Source organism: Otolemur garnettii, unplaced genomic scaffold, assembly GCF_000181295.1.
Source record: "Otolemur garnettii isolate 467f Iridium unplaced genomic scaffold, OtoGar3 scaffold00082, whole genome shotgun sequence".
Lineage (NCBI taxonomy): Eukaryota > Metazoa > Chordata > Mammalia > Primates > Galagidae > Otolemur > Otolemur garnettii.
In genome coordinates, this window is record NW_003852477.1 from 7867788 (window position 1) to 7889420 (window position 21633).

The 21633-nt window shown below is 40.7% G+C and overlaps 1 protein-coding gene across 1 annotated transcript; it reads right to left on the reverse strand.

The window, feature by feature from the left end:
- Positions 1–643: 643 nt before the first annotated feature.
- PRSS46P lies at positions 644–15492 on the reverse strand. Its single transcript, XM_003794528.1, has 5 exons — positions 15408–15492; positions 11985–12162; positions 11548–11807; positions 10277–10440; positions 644–898 (listed from the first exon to the last, which is right to left on the reverse strand). Exons 1-5 carry the CDS (start codon positions 15490–15492, stop codon positions 644–646), a joined length of 942 nt encoding a protein of 313 aa, XP_003794576.1.
- Between the last annotated feature and the right edge of the window lie 6141 nt (positions 15493–21633).

A 21633-nucleotide genomic window follows, 5' to 3' on the forward strand; every position in this document is an offset into this window, starting at 1 on the left:
CTGTCTTCCACCACCCATCCCTGCCAGGGAAGGAAGAGTAACTGGTCAAGTTCTATAGATCCTCAGGGGAGGAGAGGAGGGGTCAGGAGACGCCTGTGGGTTCCAGAACACAGAACACAAATGTGGGTCTTAAATCTGGCCTTTGTAGGTTTCTTGGGAAGAAGCCAGCCCTTGCAGGAAGGCCTGAAGGAAAGTGTTCATCATATAGCCAGGGTAGGCCTGTAGGGCCCTGGGCGATTGCTGGAGTGCTGAAATAACTAAGCAGGGAATGTAAACCCACATTTAGCAGAAGAGGGAACTACAGCTCAGAAAAAGAACATTCTGCCAAGGTCACACAACAAGCACAAGACAGACCTGGGTTAAGGCTATCAAGGGCAGCTCAGTTTGAGAGGACAGTCAGTACTGGTGGGAGTGAGGAAAGTTCTGAAGGACTCTGGCAAAGGTCAAGAAGAAAGAAGACAACTTCAGTGGCTCAAAGTTCTAGAAAATCTTCATTGAACAACTGAAAATGCAATGGCTCTGGGACCCTCCCCGAGGTCACTCTGCTCTGCCATCCTGTGCAACCTCTGGACTCTACTTCTCCTGAGGGAAGAGTAAAGGGGAGGGAAGCAGCCTCCAGGAGGGGCTATCCTGGAAACACCACTTATAGGAGCCACAGGGAGCCCAAGGAGACCAGCAGAATGTAGCCAGTGAGGAAGACTGGGCTCCAGAAAGCAGGGCTAGCCCTACTGAGGAACCTCATATCAGCAATCTGAGTCCTGATCCAGTGGGTAAAGTAGGAGGTGCTGGTGTAGATGCCTGGGAAATGGCGCCGGCCACAGCTAAAGCTCCAGCTGACCACACCCATCTGAATCCAGGTGTTGTTCTCTTGGCAAACAAGGGAGCTGCCAGAGTTACCCTGCAGAGGAGAGGAAGGGAGGCATTAGGATGGCAACAGAAGGGCCTATTCAGCCTGAGCCATACCAGGCGCATGTTGTTCTCAAGGATGAGATCAGTGATGCATGGCTGTACACTGGGGCCCAAGCTTGGAACCACGCTGGCCTCTCTCTTTCATTCTCCTGCTAACTTCTCTCTGATTATAATTCCCCAGTCCCTTCCTCTGCCTGCCCTGGTGGGCCTCTGAGGTATGGCCCTTGATCTTCTTTCCTATAACTCTACTTGCTGAGTGAGCTGTTTGAAATACAAACTAGCCTTCCTCTTTTTGTGCAAACATGGGTGCACATAATATTTACAATGGTTTATCAAAAGGTCATAGCTGTTATTTCTGTTGATGGTAGATTTCTTTTAAAACTTTCTTAATGTTGGAAATTTTATAAGTCAGAAAAATGACTTACAGTATTCATTTTTTAAACATAATGCAAACCAGGATTTACAGGACATAATCTAATAAAGAGTACATAGGATCCTTCAAGAAAAAAATTAATAAAACTATGAGAACATAAAAGAAGACCTACATTAATGCAGATATACCATGTTCATAGACAAGACAACTTAAAACAATATAAAAATGTCAAAGCTCAGGTTCCTGCAGTAGGGAAGATAAGATACCCCAATCAACCTATTGCTAAAAATAACTAAAAATGTAGAATTTTTAAAAATTATCATTTTAAATGCATGGGTGAACCAGCAAGAGGAAATCTTAAAAATAAGGAGCAGAAAAAGAGAGTTGAGGAAGATGTGAAGGCCTTCTTTGCCAGGAGATCACCCTATTGCCAGCTTCCTGACCTCTTGGCAAGGCAGGAACCCATTCCCTAGAAGTGTCAGAGAGGTTTAAATAAAACAGATCCTTAAAAAGAAACTTTTGCTTTTGTGTTTTTTGAGACAGAGTCTCACTATGTTGCCCTCAGTAGAGTGCTGTGGCATCACAGCTCACAGCAACCTCAAACTCCTGGGCTCAAGCAATTCTATTGCCTCAATTTCCCAAGTAGATGGGACTACAGGTGCCCGCCACAATGCCTGGCAATTTTTTGTTGCAGTTGTTGTTTAGCTGACTCAGGCAGGGTTCGTACCGCCAGCCTCAGTGCTTGTGGCCAGTGCCCTGAGCCATTAAATTGAAACTTTTAATGGGACAGGGTGTTTAATAGCTGAAAGTGCTTGAAAATTATGAACTCTGCTCAAAACAGTGTTTAGGAAAGAAGCTTTGACATAGGGCATGTAGAGACAATTATTTGAAAGAATAAAGCCATTTAATATGAACGCCTTAACAAATTGAAACTCCTCAATAAATAATTACCAGAGGGGATATGTAGCACAATATAATTTATATAAATTAAAATACACACAAAACAATATATGTATTTTTCAATGATACAGACATCTTTACGAACACAGATTTCAGGAGGTGTCTTTAAGGGAAGGAAATTGGAAAATGAAGGAGAAAATCAAGCAAAAGAAATTATTCATTATCATCATCAATTATTTACCAGTGTACATTCAGCTTAAGACACTTGAAATAAATAAAAACAAACAGGGAATAATTTAAGAAGGAGAAAAATCATTGACTTGGAAAATGAAATAATAGTTTATTCTTAAACAACAACAAAATAAACACCTTGTAAGTCTTACCAAGAAAACAGGAAGACAAGAAAAATGCAAACACTTATGGTTTGAATAGTAAAGAAATTCTTTAATGATTTAAATTCTACACAAATTTCTAAGAAAATGAAAATCATTTAGACTAATTTAAACATTGATAGAAAACCTCACAAGTCCAACCATTATTGGCAAAACAACTTAAAATATTACCCAGGAATAATCACTCAAAGGAGAATAGGCCTATATGGTTTCATAGGGGACTTCTATCCAACGTTCCAGGAGATTATGTGCTATTTCAAATGTTTCAGAACATGGACAAATATTTTTGAAGAGAAGCATAATCCTGATGCTATAATCTGACAAAGGGGGTGCCTACCTCTATACACCCTAAAGTGGAGTCCAGATTCACCAGAGGGTAAAAAGAAAAAAAAAGCTGGATGGATTGTGCCACATCAGAGGACTATTTGTTCCCCAAGGCCAATACCTTTCCTGCGCCCAATGTTATCCCGTACCTGGCCCAGAGCCCAGCACACAATGTCTATTACATGAATAAATAAATTAAGACATGTTCTTTTTTTATTATTTATTTATTTATTTATTTTTGAGACAGAGTCTCACTTTGTCGCCCTTGGTAGAGTACCATGGCAGTACAGCTCACAGCAACCTCACACTCTTGGGCTTAAGTGATTCTCTTGCCTTAGCCTCCCTAGTAGCTGGGACTACAGGCACCTGCCACAACACCCAGCTATTTTTAGGGACTAAGTCTCACTCTGGTTCAGCCTGGTCTTCAACATAGGGCATAAAGAGACAATCAACCTACCTCAGCCTCCCAGAGTGCTGGCATTACAGGCGTGTGCCACCATACTGGCCTATAAGACATGTTCTAAAAAATCTATTATGAATCTGAATCCAACAGATGAATAAAACAAAAGTACACCACGGAGGAGTGACCCTGGAATGCAGGTGAATGGACAAGAGGAATCTGTTCAGGGAACTAACTCAGCGCACCAAGTTAGAGCATAAAGACATGTTCATAGCTGCAGAAAACACATTCATAAAGCTGAACATTCATTCCTGAAATACAATGTCATTCTAAAACAGAAAAGAATGGCTTCCCTTGACAAATTATATGCCAGATTGGCACCAAGAAATGGTTTATGAGGAAGAATCAGAAGCATTTCCATCAAGATTAGCAACAAGAGAAAACATACCTATGATTCCTGGCTTTTGGGGGGGAAGAGAGGTACCCAAAACAATAAAAACAGTAAAAATAGAAATAAAAGAGGTGAAATCATTACTAATTGCAGCTTATATGAGTACAGGCCTGCAAAATCCAAGAGTCAACAAAAAACTTGTAGATAGGCTCGGCGCCCATAGCATAGTGGTTATGGCGGAAGCTACCTACACTGAGGGTGGCAGGTTTGAACCTGGCCCGGGCCAACTAAACAACTGCAACAAAAAAATAGCCGGGCATTGTGGTGGGTGCCTGTGGTCCCAGCTACTTGGGAGGCTGAGGCAAGAAAATCACTTGGACCTAAGAGTTTGGGCTTGCTGTGAGCTGTAACGCCACAGCACTCTACCAAGGGTGACATAATGAGACTCTGTCTCAAAAAAACCTTGTAGATATAAGAAAAGAGTTCATTAAGCTGACCTCTCAGATACTTTCAACAAGATAAGTTGTGGGGATGGAAATGGAGCAAGTTAAATTGCAGGAAGGTCCTGGCCCTGCTAAGGAGGTTGTAGACATTGGTTACCTCCATGTGATAATTCAATTTTAAATATATACATGGAAAATATAAGGTGATAAGTAGTAGAATGAGTTTTACATACTTAACTTCTAAACCACTAAAAGAGGAAAGTAGAGTGAAGAAAAAAAAAAAATCAAACCAAAATGTAAACTAGGGGAACAAAAGAAACCCAATCTTTCTGGACAGTCTCTCAGATGTGTTGAGAAAAAATAGCTTCCAGCTTTATGTTGTTTATAAGAGAGACACCTAAAACTAAATGACATATTGTCTCCTGAAAGGCAGTAGTTTTTCTGGAATACAGTTCTGGACATTTGCAATTACAAGAAAAATAAGTAGGCATACACTGAAAAGAAGGCAAATTTATATCATTATTTGTAGATGATATGTTTCTAGGCCTACAAAATTGAATAAAATCAGCTAGATCCAGAAAAGCTGTTTATTACAAAGTGAATACACAAAAATCTGTAATATAAACAGAAAATATATTGCTCATAATAAGAACGTAGTATATAACATCTAGGAAAGACTTTAAGAAACAGCATGCAGTAACCACATGGAGAAAGCTACAAACTTCTGCTTAACGGACATAAAGAAATAGAACAGCATAAAAGAGACTGTTTTCCTTAAAATAATATATGAATTTCCACCAAAATTCCCATGTGGTTTTCTTTTGGACAACATTATTGTAAGATTGTTAAACTAGAATGAGCATGGGAAAATAGCCAGGTATATTCTTTATTCTTTAAAAGAAGAAAAATGAAGGAGGACTTGCCTTTTTTTTTTTTTGCCACATACAAAAAAGTATTGTAGGCCAGGCGAAGTGACTCATTCCTGTAATCCTAGCCCCTTGGGAGGCCGAGATGGGAGGATCCCTTGAGCTCAGGAGTTCAAGATTAGCCTGAGCAAGAGCAAGACCCTGTCTCTAAAAACAGCCAGGCATTGTGGTGGGTACCTATAGTCCTAGCTATTTGGGAGGCTGAGGCAGGAGGATCACTTGAGCCCATAGTTTGAGGTCACTGTGAGCTGTGATGCCACACACTCTACAGAGGGCAAAAGTGAGACTGTCTGAAAAAAAATAAATAAATAGGGCAGCGCCTGTGGCTCAAAGGAGTAGGGCACTGGCCCCATATGCCAGAGGTGGTGGGTTCAAACTCAGCCCTGGCCAAAAACCACAAAAAAAAAACAGAAAGAAAGAAAGAAAAATAAATAAATAAGGCCAGCTTGAGCAAGAGTAAGCCCCTGTCTCTACTAAAAATAGGAAAACTAGCCAGGCACTGTGACAGCACCTGTAGTCTCAGCTACTTGGGAAGCTGAGGCAGAAGGATCACTTGAACCCGAGGTTGCTGTGAGCTATGATGACACCACGGCACTTCACTTGGGCAACAGAGTGAGACTCTGTCTCAAAAAAAAAAAGAATTGTAAAGCTACCATAATTTAAAAGAATCACGGTAGCAAAGAGATGAAGCCATAAATGACAGAAATACTTCAAAATATGATGGGAATTTAGAATACAACAAATAGAGCATTTTTAATTCATAGCCAAAAATATACATAAGTATTCAACAAGATTTTTAAATAATGAGCTACCCATCTAGAGAAGAATAAATCTGGATTCTCAACCTTCCAGATGAATCAAAATTAATATGTTTAAAGAAAATAATTAAGACATGATGAGTAATTTTTTTAATCTTAGGATGGAAGGTATTTCTAAGAGCAGTAAAAACCAAAAACCCAAAAGCACTCTAAAATCATCAAGGGAAATAATGATAAACGTGAACACACAAAAATTTTACATAATTCTATGAGATAAAATCCACACCGAAGAAAGGTAAATGCTATCAGCCTAGCTCACAGCAATCTCAAACCCCTGCCTCAGCCTCCCAAGTAGCTGGAACTATAGGTGCTGTACAATGCCTGTCTAATTTTTCTATTTTTAGTTACAGAATATTATAAAGCATTTTACAAAGTGTTAGCACTTCCAGTACCCTAAGTTTTGGGTAACTTCATTTCAAAATTATTTCAGACTTATGGAAAAGTTGCAAGTATATATTTTTACCCATATTCACTAACTGTTAATGTTTTTCCATATTTTTTTTTAAGACACAGGGTCTGACTATCTTCTAGCTGGAGTGCAGAGGCATCATCATAGCTCACTGGAGCCTCAAACTCCTGGGCTCAAGCAACCCTCCTGCCTCAGCCTCAAGCAGTTGGGACTATAGGCATGACCCACTGTGTCTGGCTCCTGTATTTGGTTTATAGTCTCTCCCTCCATATGTACATATGCATATACATGTATGTAAGTGTTTATGAAATTGAGTTGAAAATATGTGCTACTCCTTTACCACTAACTACTACAGAACATAATATCCAGGGTTTTTATAAATCAATTAAAACAAAAGTATTTTAATAGAAGAACATGGGCAAAAGACATGGAAAAGTGAGGGGTATCCAACTTTTTGGCTTCTCTGAGCCATGCTGGAAGAAGCAGCATTGTCTCTGGCCACCCATTAAGTACACAAACACTAACAAAGCCAATGAGCAAAAAAATAAGTTCCGTGCATTTTTGTGCTATCTGCTACCACAGATAAGCAAAAAGTCCTCATATAATCTACATTCAGCCCATAGGCCTCAGGTTAAACACCCAGCAAGCATTTTATTTGGACCTCTTTTGTTCTCTTAATCATTTCAAAAGTGAGTTATTTGTCTGATCCTGGGTAAAGTCTTGGGAAGAACCAGAACTTTTTGCTCACTGTGATTAATGTGATCATAATCATAATGACTGCATCAAGTATCACAAAAATATTTCAGTTCAGAAATCAGAATATTAATTTCCCTCCTGGGTGAAGGGCTCAACCACAACCTGGATTTTACCTAGCAAATGCAAACACTGTAACCCAATTGTTTATACCCTCATATTAATCTAAAATTTAAAAAAAGAATACCCATTTCCATGTAATAATCACAATATTAGTCTTGATTTTAAGCAAAATTTCTCCCCACTGCCATCTGGGACTTTGGCAAGCAAAAGGTCTGGGAAGGGAAGATAGAGGTCTGTACTCTCTCTGTCCCTCTAACGTCCACTCCTCCTACCCCATCTTGCCATCCCAGTCTTCTGCACCTGCCAAGGTTAAAGAGTGAACAGGAAAGGAACTGTCTTAACCCTCTTCAGGCCACTTGTGTTTTCTCAACCTGGAGGGAATTTATAGCTGACTCTTCCTCTGCCCTCAGGGGCACATATCAGACTCTTTGACAGCAGCTCTCTGTGCAATCTCACTGAAACCACCTGCAGTAGACTTGAACTGTGGGATAGTTGCCCCCCTTCCCCTTAAAGGGAGGACAAGCTCATTGGAACAGTGCTCTGCCACAAAATCACCTCCCACTCTACCCCTCTTGAACTTCTGATTCACATATGTAGTGGAATATCAGTCACAAGACTCCTTTTGAATTCAAAATGTGCTTTGGTGTCTTTGTTGAAACTTCCTATTAAATATTCTGTTACACAAGTAATTTGCAGTGTTTCTCAGTTTCATGAAATTAAAACAGACAAAAAGATATATTGTAGTCTACCAAAAGGACAACAGATAATGCCTAATGTTGACGAAGATCCAGGAAAAGAGCATTCATATACTACTGGTGTTAATATAAAAGGATTAAATCTTTAGAGAGGGTAATTTGTCAGTATCTATTACAATCTAAAATGTATATACAGCTTATTTTATAATTATACTTCTAAAAATTTATTCTAGAGAAATGCTTGAACAAATGTGCAAAGCTATACCAAAGGTTTTTCCTCTGGTATAATAAAAATCATAGAGACATAGAAAAGAGTACAAGATATAGTTTAAGTAAAAATGTTAAAGTTAGAGAATAAAATTATATAACAGTCTTTTGTTAAAAATCAAAACCAGGAACTTATTTAGGGCTTTATAAGTATATAAAGAAGTGTCAGGGATATAATCTGAACAATTTAGAGTGGAAATTTCTAGGTAGTTCAATTACAGGAAGGTCTCATTTTCTAATTTTTGCAAGTTATGTGTTCTTTTCTTTTTCACACAATGTGTGCATTTCCTTCCAAAATCAGAAAACAATATTTTTAAATGAGGTAGTAACAATGGAATCACAAAGTAAAAATTTAAGAGATGAATTGAAAGTTTAATCAAAGGTGATTTCGTGACCTTAAATGCTTTAAACCCAAAACAAGATAGAGTAAATCTTTCTGCTGAAGAAGAGATAAAAAGAAAAACAAATCAAGCCCGAGTGAGAGTTGACAAATTAGTACAAAAAGAAAATAATGAAATGGATGTTTTAAAAATTGTTGCCACTGCATTATAGCCTGGGCAACAGAGCAAGACTATCTCGAAAAATAAAAAAACTTTAACCACATACCAGGCACCAAACAAGTCTCAACATACTCCACATAACTGGCGTCACTATAGAACTTGCTTTATGGCTATAGGGAAACTGAGTTGGAAATCAATAACAACAAAAATGTGCATTGGTAAAAATGAAATTATGTAAAATATTTAGAATTGGATGATAATAAAAATACTTCATAGCAATATTTGTGGCATGAAGCTAATGCAATAGTTAGAGGGAAATTTGTAGTCTCAACTGCTTGTATGAGAAAGGAATATCAAAAATAAATGACCTACAAGATGAACTTAAGAATTTAGCCCCTGTGTACCTGATATACAGAAGCTGGGTATATGAGAGAGGTGATGATAGCACAGAAAATGACTTTTACAATGAATGGTACTGAGACAATTGGTAGTCCACCTGAGGAAATAAATAAAAATAAATTCCTATCTATTCACAAAATGAATGTCATGGAGCTTGAAAAATGTAGAAACCAAAATTTCCAAACTTTCAGGAAAAAAATGTAGAAGAACGTCTTAATAACCTCAGGAAAAGGAAAGGTTTCTTAAATAAGACACAAAAAGCATAAATCAGAAAGGAAAAAATGGCATATTTGACTAAAATACAATCTTAATTGCTGTTCAGAAAAGAACTGTATAAACAAAATGAAAAGATAAATGGAAAACTGGGAGAAGATATTTGCAATATACACAATGAACATAGAATTAGTATTCAGAATATTTAAATATAATAAAAAGAAAATGGCAAATGCTAGAAAAGTGTGCAAAGCGTATGAACAAGTGATTCATAGAAGAGGAATCACAAATAGTAAATAAACATACGAAAAGATGTACAACTGCACTAGTAATTGAGGACATGTACATTGTAACCACAATTCTCATTCATCAGAATGGGAGACTTTTCTGTTTAGAATGGAAAACATTTTATAGTCTAACAATACCAAAAGCTGGCAAGGATAAGGGGCAATGGAACTCTCACATAGTTGGTTAGAATACTGATTAATAGAATCACTTTGGGAAACAGTTTAGCAATGACTATTAAGGGGGAAGGTAACTATAGCCTATTATCTACTAGTTCCATGCAGGATGCATTCTGTTGAGAAATTCTACAATAGGTAATTAGGGAGATATATGTGAGAATATTCAGAGCAGTAGAGTTTGTGATATGAAAAAATCCAAAACTCCCTCAATGTTTACAGACAAGAGAATAGATAAATGGTGGCATATTCACAAAAGAGAATGTAATAGAACTTTTAAGTAATGAATTAAAGTTGCATGTGTCAATATGAATAAATCTCAAAAACAATGAATAGAAAAGTGCAAGCGGTGGAAGCATGCTTGCAGAATGAATGCCATTAATGCAAAACTGGTTTTGCTAGCACCTGGCCCAGATGTGGGCTTGTGGTGTATATTCAGAAGTTTTAAAATGACCTGAGAAATACTACCATTATTACCATCATGGTGAACAGGGACAAAGAATATTTCACCCCTAGTTAATGGACTGGGAAACTGAAGCTAAGGGGAAAGAGATTTTCATAAGGTCTCCCAATACCACGTGAAAAGGCAGGCATGACTCCTAAAAGCCCTCTCTTTGCCCAGAGACCCCACACTCCACACCTGACAAGTGTCCATGCCCCATTCTGAGCTGGCACACAGCACATCATCCCCAATGAACTTCTTCTGGTCTTTCAAGAAGAGGAATTGGTATCGTTGTTTGCAGACGTCATTGTTTATGATCCTGACAGCCATCTCCTGAAGACTGTAGGGGGGCTTTGGGGTCACTGAAAAGAGAGAGAGCCCTCCTCATCATCCCCTCAACTTTTCAGCATATCTCCATCTCAATGTTGTCTGCATTCACTAATGTGGGAGAAAGGGCCACTTCCCAGGATGGTGATTTATAAAGGCCCTAGTCCATAACCTGACTTTCAGAAAGTCCCCAGCTCATTAAAAAAACTAAGCGAAAGTCTCTCAAGGGGCTTGGAGCAATATCTAGGCATCGGGTGAGGGCAAGGATAGATTTCCCCAATAATTCAGGTTTTATGAGAGGAGCTGAGCACTGCTCCATGCCCACCAGCAAGGTGGCAAGACCCCAGAATCCAGAGTGTGACACCACCTGTAAAGCAAGACCCTGGAAAGGCTCCCATATTCTAGGACTCTAGGATAGCACCAATAGGGCCAGACCTCCAGGAATTATGTATGCCTCAAAATAGCCAGGGAGCATGATGGCCAGGGAGACCTCCTCAATGCCTCAGTATCTCCTGAGATCATGGCTCTCTTGCCACTTGCAGACTGAAAATTCCATTAATAGCCAAGGACTAATTTTCTACCTTGCTGCAGGGTAAGGGCTTGGCATTGGATTTAACTTTAACTTTAGAAACTAAGATCCATGCAGGCCATGTGTGTCTGCACACTACAGAACCGTATCTTTGTATCAAGAAGTGGGAACAGGCTAGCACTGTGGCTCACACCTATAATCCTAGTACTCTGGGAGGCCAAGACTGGTAGATTGCTTGAGATTGGAATTTGAGACCAGCCTAAGCAAGAGTGAGACCCCCATCTCTACCAAAAATAGAAAAATGAGCTGGGCATGGTGGTACCTGCCTATAGTGCCAGCTACTTGGGTGGCTGAGGCAAGATTACTTGAGCCCAGCAGTTTAAAGTTGTTGTGAGCTAGACTGACACCACAGCACTCTCTATGCAGGTCAACAGAGTGAGACTCTGTCTAAAAAAAAAAAAAAAAGGTCAGGATGGTGTATAGCACAAGGAGGTGTTCAGGAAATGTTTGCAACTGAGTGAATAAGTGAATAAAGGAGTGAACAAAGGAGCCTGTTGTAGCACTGTGTTCTGAAAAGGCAGGTTTCTTGGAATCTCTGCCTGGCTTCACTTACCTTTTTTTCCTGTAAATCCCCACCCGATCACCCAGCATGAGCTTCCGATATGTGGCTTGAATTTGTTGCTGGGGAGGCAGACGGGCTGGACAATGGGGGACCAGAAGACAGGGTCTCTGAGCTTCAGGAGGGCAATGTCCTGGGACATGCCATTGTGGTAATCCTCATTAATCACGATGCGAGTGAGCGGGAGCTGAGTGCCATTTTCTGGAAGGTGCTGGACTCCCACCATCACGGAGTACTGTAAGGGGTCCTTAGATCTACAGGGTCATGGGTGGGAGGCAGATGGCTAGCAATAAGGCTGTAAGTGGTTGGAGTAATAGGGCCTGAGTACAGGGCTACCCAGCCAGGCCCCCTACTCCCAGATCCCCAGATATACAAGGGCCCCTCAGGCTGGGAGGTGAAGTCCCTGGGCCAGGCTGGCCACCCTGACTGACCTCTGGAAGCAGTGCGCAGCTGTGAGGACCCACTGTTGGTGAATGAGGGAGCCACTGCAAATGTACACTCCCAGGAGCAGGATGCTCACCTGCCACGGCCATTTGCCTACCTCCACCAGCTTCCCCTTCACCATCCTGCAGGATACATTGGTGCGACCGCAGGCCAGGAACCAGGGTCCTGAGGAAAGAGCCTCTCAGGCAGCAAAGGGCCACCATCACAGCCCTGAACACAATGAACTATTAAGACAGAGCTGCCTGCCAGCCCTGTACAAGCAGCCACTGCCATGTGCATATGTGAGGAGGGGCTTTTCCCACTGGCAACCAAGAGGCAACAGGCACCCCATATTATAGAGACAGCTCCCCAACAGTGAGTACCAAACAGTCCTTCAGGGCTTGTTCAGAGCATCACTCAGGACTCATCCTTGCCCATAGTTTACACAAACAGATGGTTGGGGGAGTGAAGGAGAGGAGAGAATCGTGAGCTGTAAGCTGGGGGTAGGTGATGGGGTACGTGATGGGGTACAAGTGGGTAGGGCTACTGCTACCTGTCTGTTGTACCCAAATGAAATGTCACGTTGTACAATCCCACAGCCCACCTTAATACTGGCCATGTCCCTGGGACTGGGTCTTTGTGGCCACGCAAGAAAGTGAGCAAAGATGCTTATCCATTCCCCAACAGCAGGGGTGAGAGGAGGGGAGTTGTACCAAACTGGTTTGAGACTGACATTTTATTTATTTATTTATTTTATTGTTGGGCATTCATTGAGGGTACAAAGATCCAGGTTACACTAATTGCATTTGTCAGGTAAAGTCCCTCTTAAAAATGTGTTCCTCCCCCAAGAGGTGTGCCATGACCCCCGCCCCTCTCCATCCTTCCCTCTCTCTGCTCCCTCATTCCCCCACCCCCCACCATGTACTAGGTCATCAATTATCCTCATATCAAAATTGAGTACATTGGAGACTGACATTTTAAACTGGACTAGCCTGGTTTGGCACAGGTATTTAATAATTAAATTTCATAAAGTATAAGAAAAGAAGAAAGCTTCTACAGCAAGGATTGGAGACCAAGATTAAAGGAAAATGAAAAGGTTTCCAATCTAGCCTGCTATCAAGTTCAGGCTAGTCAACAAACTGTTCCATGTGATAACAAACCTCCTCTTAAGAAGCGAAGCTGAATGTAAACTTATGCCATCACAAGCTGTCCTGGCTGCAGAAAGCCTTTACGCAGCACGCAGTACCAAGCAGAGCATTAAGGGGTCAGCATCAGCAGCCAAGGCTATCCCTAGCCCGGGGGGCTGTGGCGAGTGGTGGTAGGAGGGGACACAGGAATAAACAGACAAGGCTGATATCTACGGTGACCTGTACGTAGGAGCAGAAACATCTACCAGCCACAGGTCATTGACACTTGGGCTCATTAATCCTGTGTCCCAGGATGTAAATGGCCAGTCCCCTTGCCACAGACTTCATGGCTGGATGTGTTCACCTTCGACCAGTGGCTTTCCACGGGGATCCACAGGCCCTCCTCTGCCTCCCACGCCTCCATGGAGTGCTGTCTTGCCTTGCTCACCTTGCCATTCTCCTCCATCTCCCTTTCCATCAGCTGTCCTATTTTCTGCCTCCCCCAGCGAAAGCCACCCTTCCAGCTCTTCACACACACAGTGATGAATATGTGAGTACTTTTTTGTTTCTGATGACAGCCTGCCCCAATCAAGAGTGTTCCACCTTGGCAGAAAGGTTTCTAGAAATTCGTTTTTTCCTTCCTCATAACCTGAGGCCCGGTGGAGCCTGCAGAAAGAACTTCACCACCTTAAAAACTGACAGCCCTGGGGCAGGAGTGGGCTTCACTTTGGTGCTCTCTACTCTCAAGTTGAATTCCTCTGGGTCTCAAAGAACAGCACTCAGCCAGGCACGGTAGCTCATGTCTGTAATCCTAGCACTCTGTGAGGCCAAGATGGGTAGACTGCTTTGAACTCAGGGTTCAAGACCAGCCTGAGCTAGAGCAAGACCCCCATCTCTACTAAAAAAAAAAAAAAAAATAGAAAAAACTAGCCAGGCGAATGGTGCATGCCTATAGTCCCAGCTACTCAGGACACTGAGGCGAGAGGATTTCTTGAATCCAGGAGTTTGAGGATGCTGTGAGGTATAATGCCAACGCACTCTATCCAGGGTGACAGAGACTCTGTCTCAAAAAAAAAACAGCACTCCTCAGAACGCATGTCCAGGACAACGTGGTCTCCAACCTCCTTCCCCAAAAGCTTACATAGGATTTTCAGGATCTACCCTAGAGATGTCAGCACCAAGTATAGCAGTCAAATCTAAGGGGAGCCGTGATAGGTTATTTGGGGGCACAAAGTGTCACAGATCAACCTTGTCCCAGGCACAATGTTACCATTTCATGCACAATACTCAGAGGTTCAAATGGATTCCACTCAGACTTTTCTTGGAGTTCTAGACTCAGAGCACCTCAGTTACCAGCAGTGCTCTCATGTCATTTCCCACACTCATACATGGTCACAGGGAGATAGCTATTGGCCCTATGACCTTTAGCTCCACAAGGTCATGTCCCCACACCCATCTTCACATCATCATAGGCACAGAAGTCCTCTATGTGGAGCCACACACATTCTCACCACCTCTAAAACATCACATATTCAAGGGCAGCACAGCACAGTTAAGAGTAGGAAACCACCCATTCATTCATTCATTCATTCACTCAGTCACTCATTCAATGAGGCACTAACTAGAGGGGGACTCTTCCACTAAAAGGGGGAATCACATAGTGATGGGCAAAGACAAAGTCCTTGAGTTGGAGGCCACATCCCCATTCACAGATGCCACTCTAGCATGTTCTCTGCCAAGCAGCAGAATTGGCAGCTGACAGGTGACCTGAGCCAGAGCGTCTGCCACAAAATCTCCTGTGGTAGTTGGTTAGGGTAGAAACCTAAGAATCTGTCACTTGTGGTCCCAAACTTTTCACTCCCAAGAGTCTGCTGGAAACTGGTATTGATTCATTCACTACTCACAAACCCTGGGCTTGCTACTGTTAATTGGGGCCACTGGTAAAGCTCCCTTCAGAGAGAGTTGAGATGTAATGCTGTGTCAACAGGGCCTGACACAGGGTGGACACTCACATAGCACTTCATCATCATCACAAGTCTGGTTCTCTTTTGACTCTGCCTCTCAAACAAGCTCACTCCACAGATGTCATTTTGTTCCCTGTTTTTAATAAAGCTCTTCCCTCATGTATTCATGGTCACCCTGGAAATTGAAACTGCCCTAATACTATATGGGTTCCCAGTCTTCTGAGGATGTACCCATCAGACTATGGATAAACAGAGGCCCTTTGGGCATGAGGACAACTGACATAGGCACTCAGGCAAACAGATCCCCTTTACCCTCTGTCCCAGGTCCCTGAAGCCCTACCTTCAACATAGAGCTGATTCTGTAATCTGGCAGAAGAAAATGGAGATGTGGGAAGGCCCTGAAGATCCCCTGACCCACATGCCATGGCATGTAAATGTCCAGTCCTTCTACTGGACATGGGGAAAGGGGGAGGGGCATCTCTACTGGTTGAGGATTCTAGAATTCTTGGTTTGTTTATTCAGGACAGCAGGGAGAGGGCCTCTGCCCCAGTTGGTGGCTTACATGGCTGTGGCAGCAGCAAGACTCTAAGAAAGAAGTGGTATGGTCAGAGTGAGGCAGGTATTGCTGCTGTCAGGAACTTCTCTGGAATAGTGTTCCTGGTACCTGGCCTGTGACAGTGCCTCTTGGACCCGGCTCTTAGCACCATACCCAGTGCCCAGCTTTGGCCTTGATAGGTGCCTGTGCCAAGTTCTGAGCCTGTGACACTATGACGTGTCTGTCTTGTGCCTGGTGCCTGCCACAAGCTCCTTGGTGAAGGCCCTCTGAAGGCCTCCTTGAAGTTGTGGAAAACAAGGCACTATGAGGGGGATTGAGTTCCTATAGTATGTGATGAAATGGAACTGGAGTTTTCTTTTTTTCCTCAGGGTGTATATTTTAACAAATGACATTTTGCCCTCCCCACCACTTCACTGGGGATCCCTCCTCCCAAAGATTCTATGCTTCTCACAATGCCCATGAAGACAGACCACTTTTGAGCTACCCATTGTTGACTGCTGCCAAAGATGTAGAAGAATGAGGTTGTTCACACACTGCTGGAGGAGGTGGAACTGGCATGACCCCTGTAGAAAGCTATTAGGAATCATTTAGTAGAGCAGAAAGCATGCCTACCCCACAACCCACAGTTCCACTCCTAGAAGCAACATGTATGCAGCAGGAAAGTTGCACAAGACTGTTCAGAGCAGCACTGTTGGGAAAAGCCTAGGCTGGAAACCACCCAAGTGCCATCCAAGGTGGAAGAGATGCACAGAACACTCCACAGCAATGAGAATGGATGATCTGCTGCTCACACAGCTGAGTGGTGATGCTCATAAACCTATTATGGGTGAGGCCAGGCACGGTGGCTCACACCTGTAATCCTAGCACTCTGGGAGGCCAATGTTGGTAGATTACTTGAGCTCAGGAGTTCAAGATCTAAGCAAAAGCAAGACCACATCTCTACTAAAAATAGAAAAGCTAGCCAGGCATTGTGGTAGGCACCTGAAGTCCCAGCTATTTGGGAGGCTGAGGCAAGAGGATCTCTTGAGTCCAAGAGTTTGAGGTTGCTGTGAGCTTTGATGATGCCAGGACACTCTACCCAGGGCAACAGAATAAGACTCTGTCTCAATAGTAAAATTAAAAAGAAAAAAACCCTACTATGGGTGAAAGAAGTCAGCTACAAAAAGGTACAGATTGTATGAAATAAAAAACAGGCAAAACAAATTAATTTTAAGGATATTATAGAAAAATCAAGGAAATTATTAACCCTAAAATCAGATTCCCTAAGAAAAGAGAAGAGAGAAAGAGGAGAGAGAAATTCTAGAACAGAAGTTCTCAACCTGTGGGTCACGACCCCTTTGGGGATGAACAACTCTTTCATAGGGGTTGCCTAAATACATCCTGCATATCAGATATTTACACTACGATTCCTAACAGTAGCAAAATTACAGTTACGAAGTAGCAACGAAAATAATTTTATGGTTGGGGGTCACTACAACATGAGGAACTATATTAAAGTGTCACAGCATTAGGAAGGTTGAGAACCACTGCTCTAGAAGAACAGAAATCCTATCTACTCTTCTGCCTTAAAATAATACTTTGGAGGGAAACAATAAATTAATCAATAAAACAAAATAAGACAACTTAATAAAAATCAAGCATATCTGTGATCCAACTAATGTGAATGCATAAAATTCTACTTTTAAAAGACGAAGATTTTTATTGGCAATGTTAATCTCTGAAAGTGATTTAAACAAAAAAGAAAGTCATTTTATGTTGAAAAAAGACATAAATTACAATGATATATGACATCATCAAGTTCTGTCTACCCATAAAATATAAAACATACAAGAAATATCAATCAGCAATATATAAGAAATTGAGAAACTTCATTTATAGTGTCAGAGTCTCCTCCCACTCACTATGACTTGGAGAGATAGAATATCTATAAAAATCAAACACATGGGCTCGGTGCCTATAGCTCAACCGGCTAAGGCACCAGCCACGTACACCTAAGGTGGCGGGTTCGAATCCCCAGCCCGGACCCGCCAAACAACAATGACGGCTGCAACCAAAAAAAAAATAGCCGGGCGTTGTGGCGGGCGCCTGTGGTCCCAGCTACTTGGGAGGTGGAGGCAGGAGACTCGCTTGAGCCCAGGAGTTGGAGGTTGCTGTGAGCTGTAATGCCACGGCACTCTACCCAGGGGGACAGCTTGAGGCTCTGTCTCAAAAAAAAAAAAAAAAAAAAAATCAAACACATGGTAATGACTAAGAAAGCCACAACTTCCCTAAATGCTGAACTAGTTTGGACCACATTTTTTAATTATGATGAAACTAAACAAGGATTTTCAACAAAATAACCAAATCATTTAAAAATTTAAAAAATAAACCTTGCCAAATTAATTTGAATAAATATACTCTATAAACTACTTAGAAAGTATTAATAATTAGAGCAAAGTATTTTTTAAAAACATCTTGGGTGTATCCAAGGCAAATTCATAACTTTAAAGGCATTTCTTATTGAATAACAATGAAAATAAATGAATTAAATACTCTAATCAAGAAACCATAAAAGGTACAAAATAAACCATGGAAAACTTATAGTTAACAAGTACAAAACAGAAAATTATGCCTTAATCAATTAGTTCAGCCAGAAGGAAGAATGAAACCTTGATGGATCTTTGAATAAAATAACTACTATTAAATAAGACCAAAAAAGGCATATTTAATTTTCACAGAGTGTAACCCACTAAGATGCAATAGCAGGCATGAACCTCGTCCTCCCTAACAGCACAGCTTTGAAACATATAAAGCACAAATTGTTAGAACTGCAAGAAAAAACATAAATAATTTTTTGTAACAAACCTCTAAGAAATCAACAGATTGTGTGGCCACAAAATATTTGAGGTGTTGAAAGGATATGAATAACACAATCAACAAGCCTGATCCAATCAATTGTAGCTCAAACTTTGCTCTGAAACACTTTCAGACACACATGAAACATTCACTAAGACCGACAAAATATCAGGCCACAAATAAAACCTCAATAAACTTATCAAAATACAGAAATAAATTAAACCCATATACAGTCATGTATCGTTTGGCAATGGGGATATGTTCTAAGAAATGTGCTGTAGGGTGATTTCATCATTGTGTAAACATCACAGGGCATACTTACACAAACCTAGATGGTATAAATATTTTTATTTATATGTTTTTTATATGCAAAACCAAATGTCCCAGAACCACTGCTGCATATCAATAATTTCCTCTATTTGATCTGTAATGGTAATATCAGTGCTATATATCAGGTTCCCACTTCTCCCCCAAACTACCCATCGGGAAATTAAATAACATCCTTCTATATAACTCTTGGGTTAAATAGGAAATATAGTGTGAAATTATAAACAACATAGAAATGAATGACAATAAAACTAGTACATATTAAATACTCTGAAAGTGGCCAAAGACAGTCTCAGAGGAAAATTTATGGAATTAAGTAAAAATATTGCAAATCAAAGAAGTCTAACATAATGAACTAAAGCATACTACTCAAGAAGTTAGAAAAGAACAATAAAATAAATCCTTAAAAGTAGAAGGTTCAAGTTCTTAACACTAAAAGACCATTACAGCACCTGTGGCTCAAAGGAGTAGGGCACTGGCCCCATATACCAGAGGTGGCGGGTTCAAATGCGGCCCTGGCCAAAAGCTGCAAAAAAAAGGAAATAAATTTGATCATTAAAACCAAAAGTTATTTTGTACTATTTAGGAGTTCCCAAGTAACACTGAAATAGATTTATAATGTCCATCTCCTCTCTCTGCCTTCAGCAGTGGCAACTTCATCCTGAGGCAGTCCCCTTATTGTAAAATGGCTGCCAAGAGCCAATATCCTCCTGCTTCCTTGCCTACATTCAGAGAGTGCGCATGTCTTTTCTCTAACCACACCTTATGCAGCTTGGGACAACCCAGGTGAGCACTCACTGGGGACAGCTGGCTCAGATACTAGAATATGCTAACTAGATGCAGCTGGGAGCTGGGAGAGTGGCAGCTTCCCCATGAAGGACATGTGCAGCATGCAGAGGTCTGGGCCCCCGACTAGGAATGGGGGGCTAATGTAAAGGACGTAGGAAGAAGGATACATTAGGGCTAACCACACAGCTTTATGAAAATACCTACGAAGTAGATGAAACTTTGGCAAATGTAATCTATAATCATTAAGAAAAAGGAAGAGTACACACATGAATATGAGAGATAGGAAAGAGAACATAGATTCAAATTTTTTACATCAGTTTGAAATTTATAAATCTAGGCTAAATTGATTTCCTAAAAAGTGTACCAAAATTAACTCAAAAAGAGGTGAAAAACCTGACTAGACCTGTAACTACAGAGAAATTTTTTAGTAGTCTAAGATTTATTCCCTAAAAAAAGGCGTCAGGCTCATTGAGTTTTATGTGAACAATCTACTCTTTTTTTCTCCAGCCATGCTTGGAGTACAATAAGTGCACAATCTACTAGTACCAAATCTAAGGAACAGATAACACTGGTGCTCTAAGGCATAGGGAAATACAAGAAATATGCTCAACATGTTTTAAGTGGCTAGCATAGCAATGACACCAAACTTGAACAACGGATAGAACAAAAAAGAAAACTATAGGCTAATTCCAACAGTGGGGTAAAAACCTAAGCAAACTGTCAGCAAATCTAAAGTGTGTATTATAAGACATCATGAAAGAATGACGTCAGATTAACACATGTACTCCCACCATTATTCCTACTATTTCATACTGTGCTGGATGGAGGTCTCAGGTAATGAGATTAGAAAGAGAAATAAATGGTATGACTTTCAGAAAGGATAAGATGAAGCTGTCACCATTTTAAGAAAATTTGATTATGTGAAAATATCCCAAGGACATTAACTGAAAAACTATTGAATCAATAAGACAGTTTTGTAAGACAGCCAGGAATCAAGATCACTTTTTTTAATAAATCCATCAACAGCTTTACAATATCTAACCCATAGAATTAGAAAACAACATAATGGGAAAAGATATCATTCAAAGCATAACCAAATTTATATAATACCTAGAAATAAACTTAAAATTTTCTGAGACATCCACAAAAAACCTAAAAAGCTACTGAAAAGATACAGAAGAGGAGCTGAATGAATGGAGATATATCCCTATCCCTGATTAGGAAGTCAACAGTGTAGCAGCAATAGTTCTCCCAGGATTAATCTGTGTATTTAATTCCTATTCAAATACAGGAGTATTTTTAATGAAATTTGACAAACTAATTCTAAAATTTATACATAAGATAATAGGCAATATTTTTTTAAAGGAAGAAACCATTTGCTACCATTTAACAAAACATTACAAAACTTATTGAAACATTACAGCACTAACCTGGGGACCAAACAGATAAGTGGGAAAATAACAGAGGGTTAAAAAACATGCCCATAAGTATATTGGGATTTCATTATTATAAATTGGGAAATTCAAATTAGCACAAAAAGGATTCACTGTACAAGAAATGGTGTCAATGAAATTGATTCTCTAGTTAGAAATAGAGCCATACTGCACATAAAAAAATAAAAAGAAATTTCAAGTGAATTAGAGTTAAATAAACAATATAAACTTACCAAAATATTTTGAAAAATAGAAAAACAGCTTTTACAATCTGGAAATGGAGAAGGCCATCCTAAGAAAGGCATAAAACCCATGAATAAAGACTGACTGACATGATTCCATGACAATTTTAGAAGATTTTAGGCCAGGGAGTTCATACAAAGAGAAGCATTTAACAGGTACAATAAACGTGCATAAGTATTTAATTAAAACTTAACTCTAGGGTGGCACCTGTGGCTCAGTGAGTAGAGTGCTGGCCCCATATACCAAGGGTGGCAGGTTCAAACCTGGCCCCAGCCAAACTGCAACAAAAAAATAGCAGGGCGTTGTGGCAGGCGCCTGTAGTCCCAGCTACTGGGGAGGCTGAGGCAAGAGAATCACCTAAGCCCAAGAGCTGGAGGTTGCTG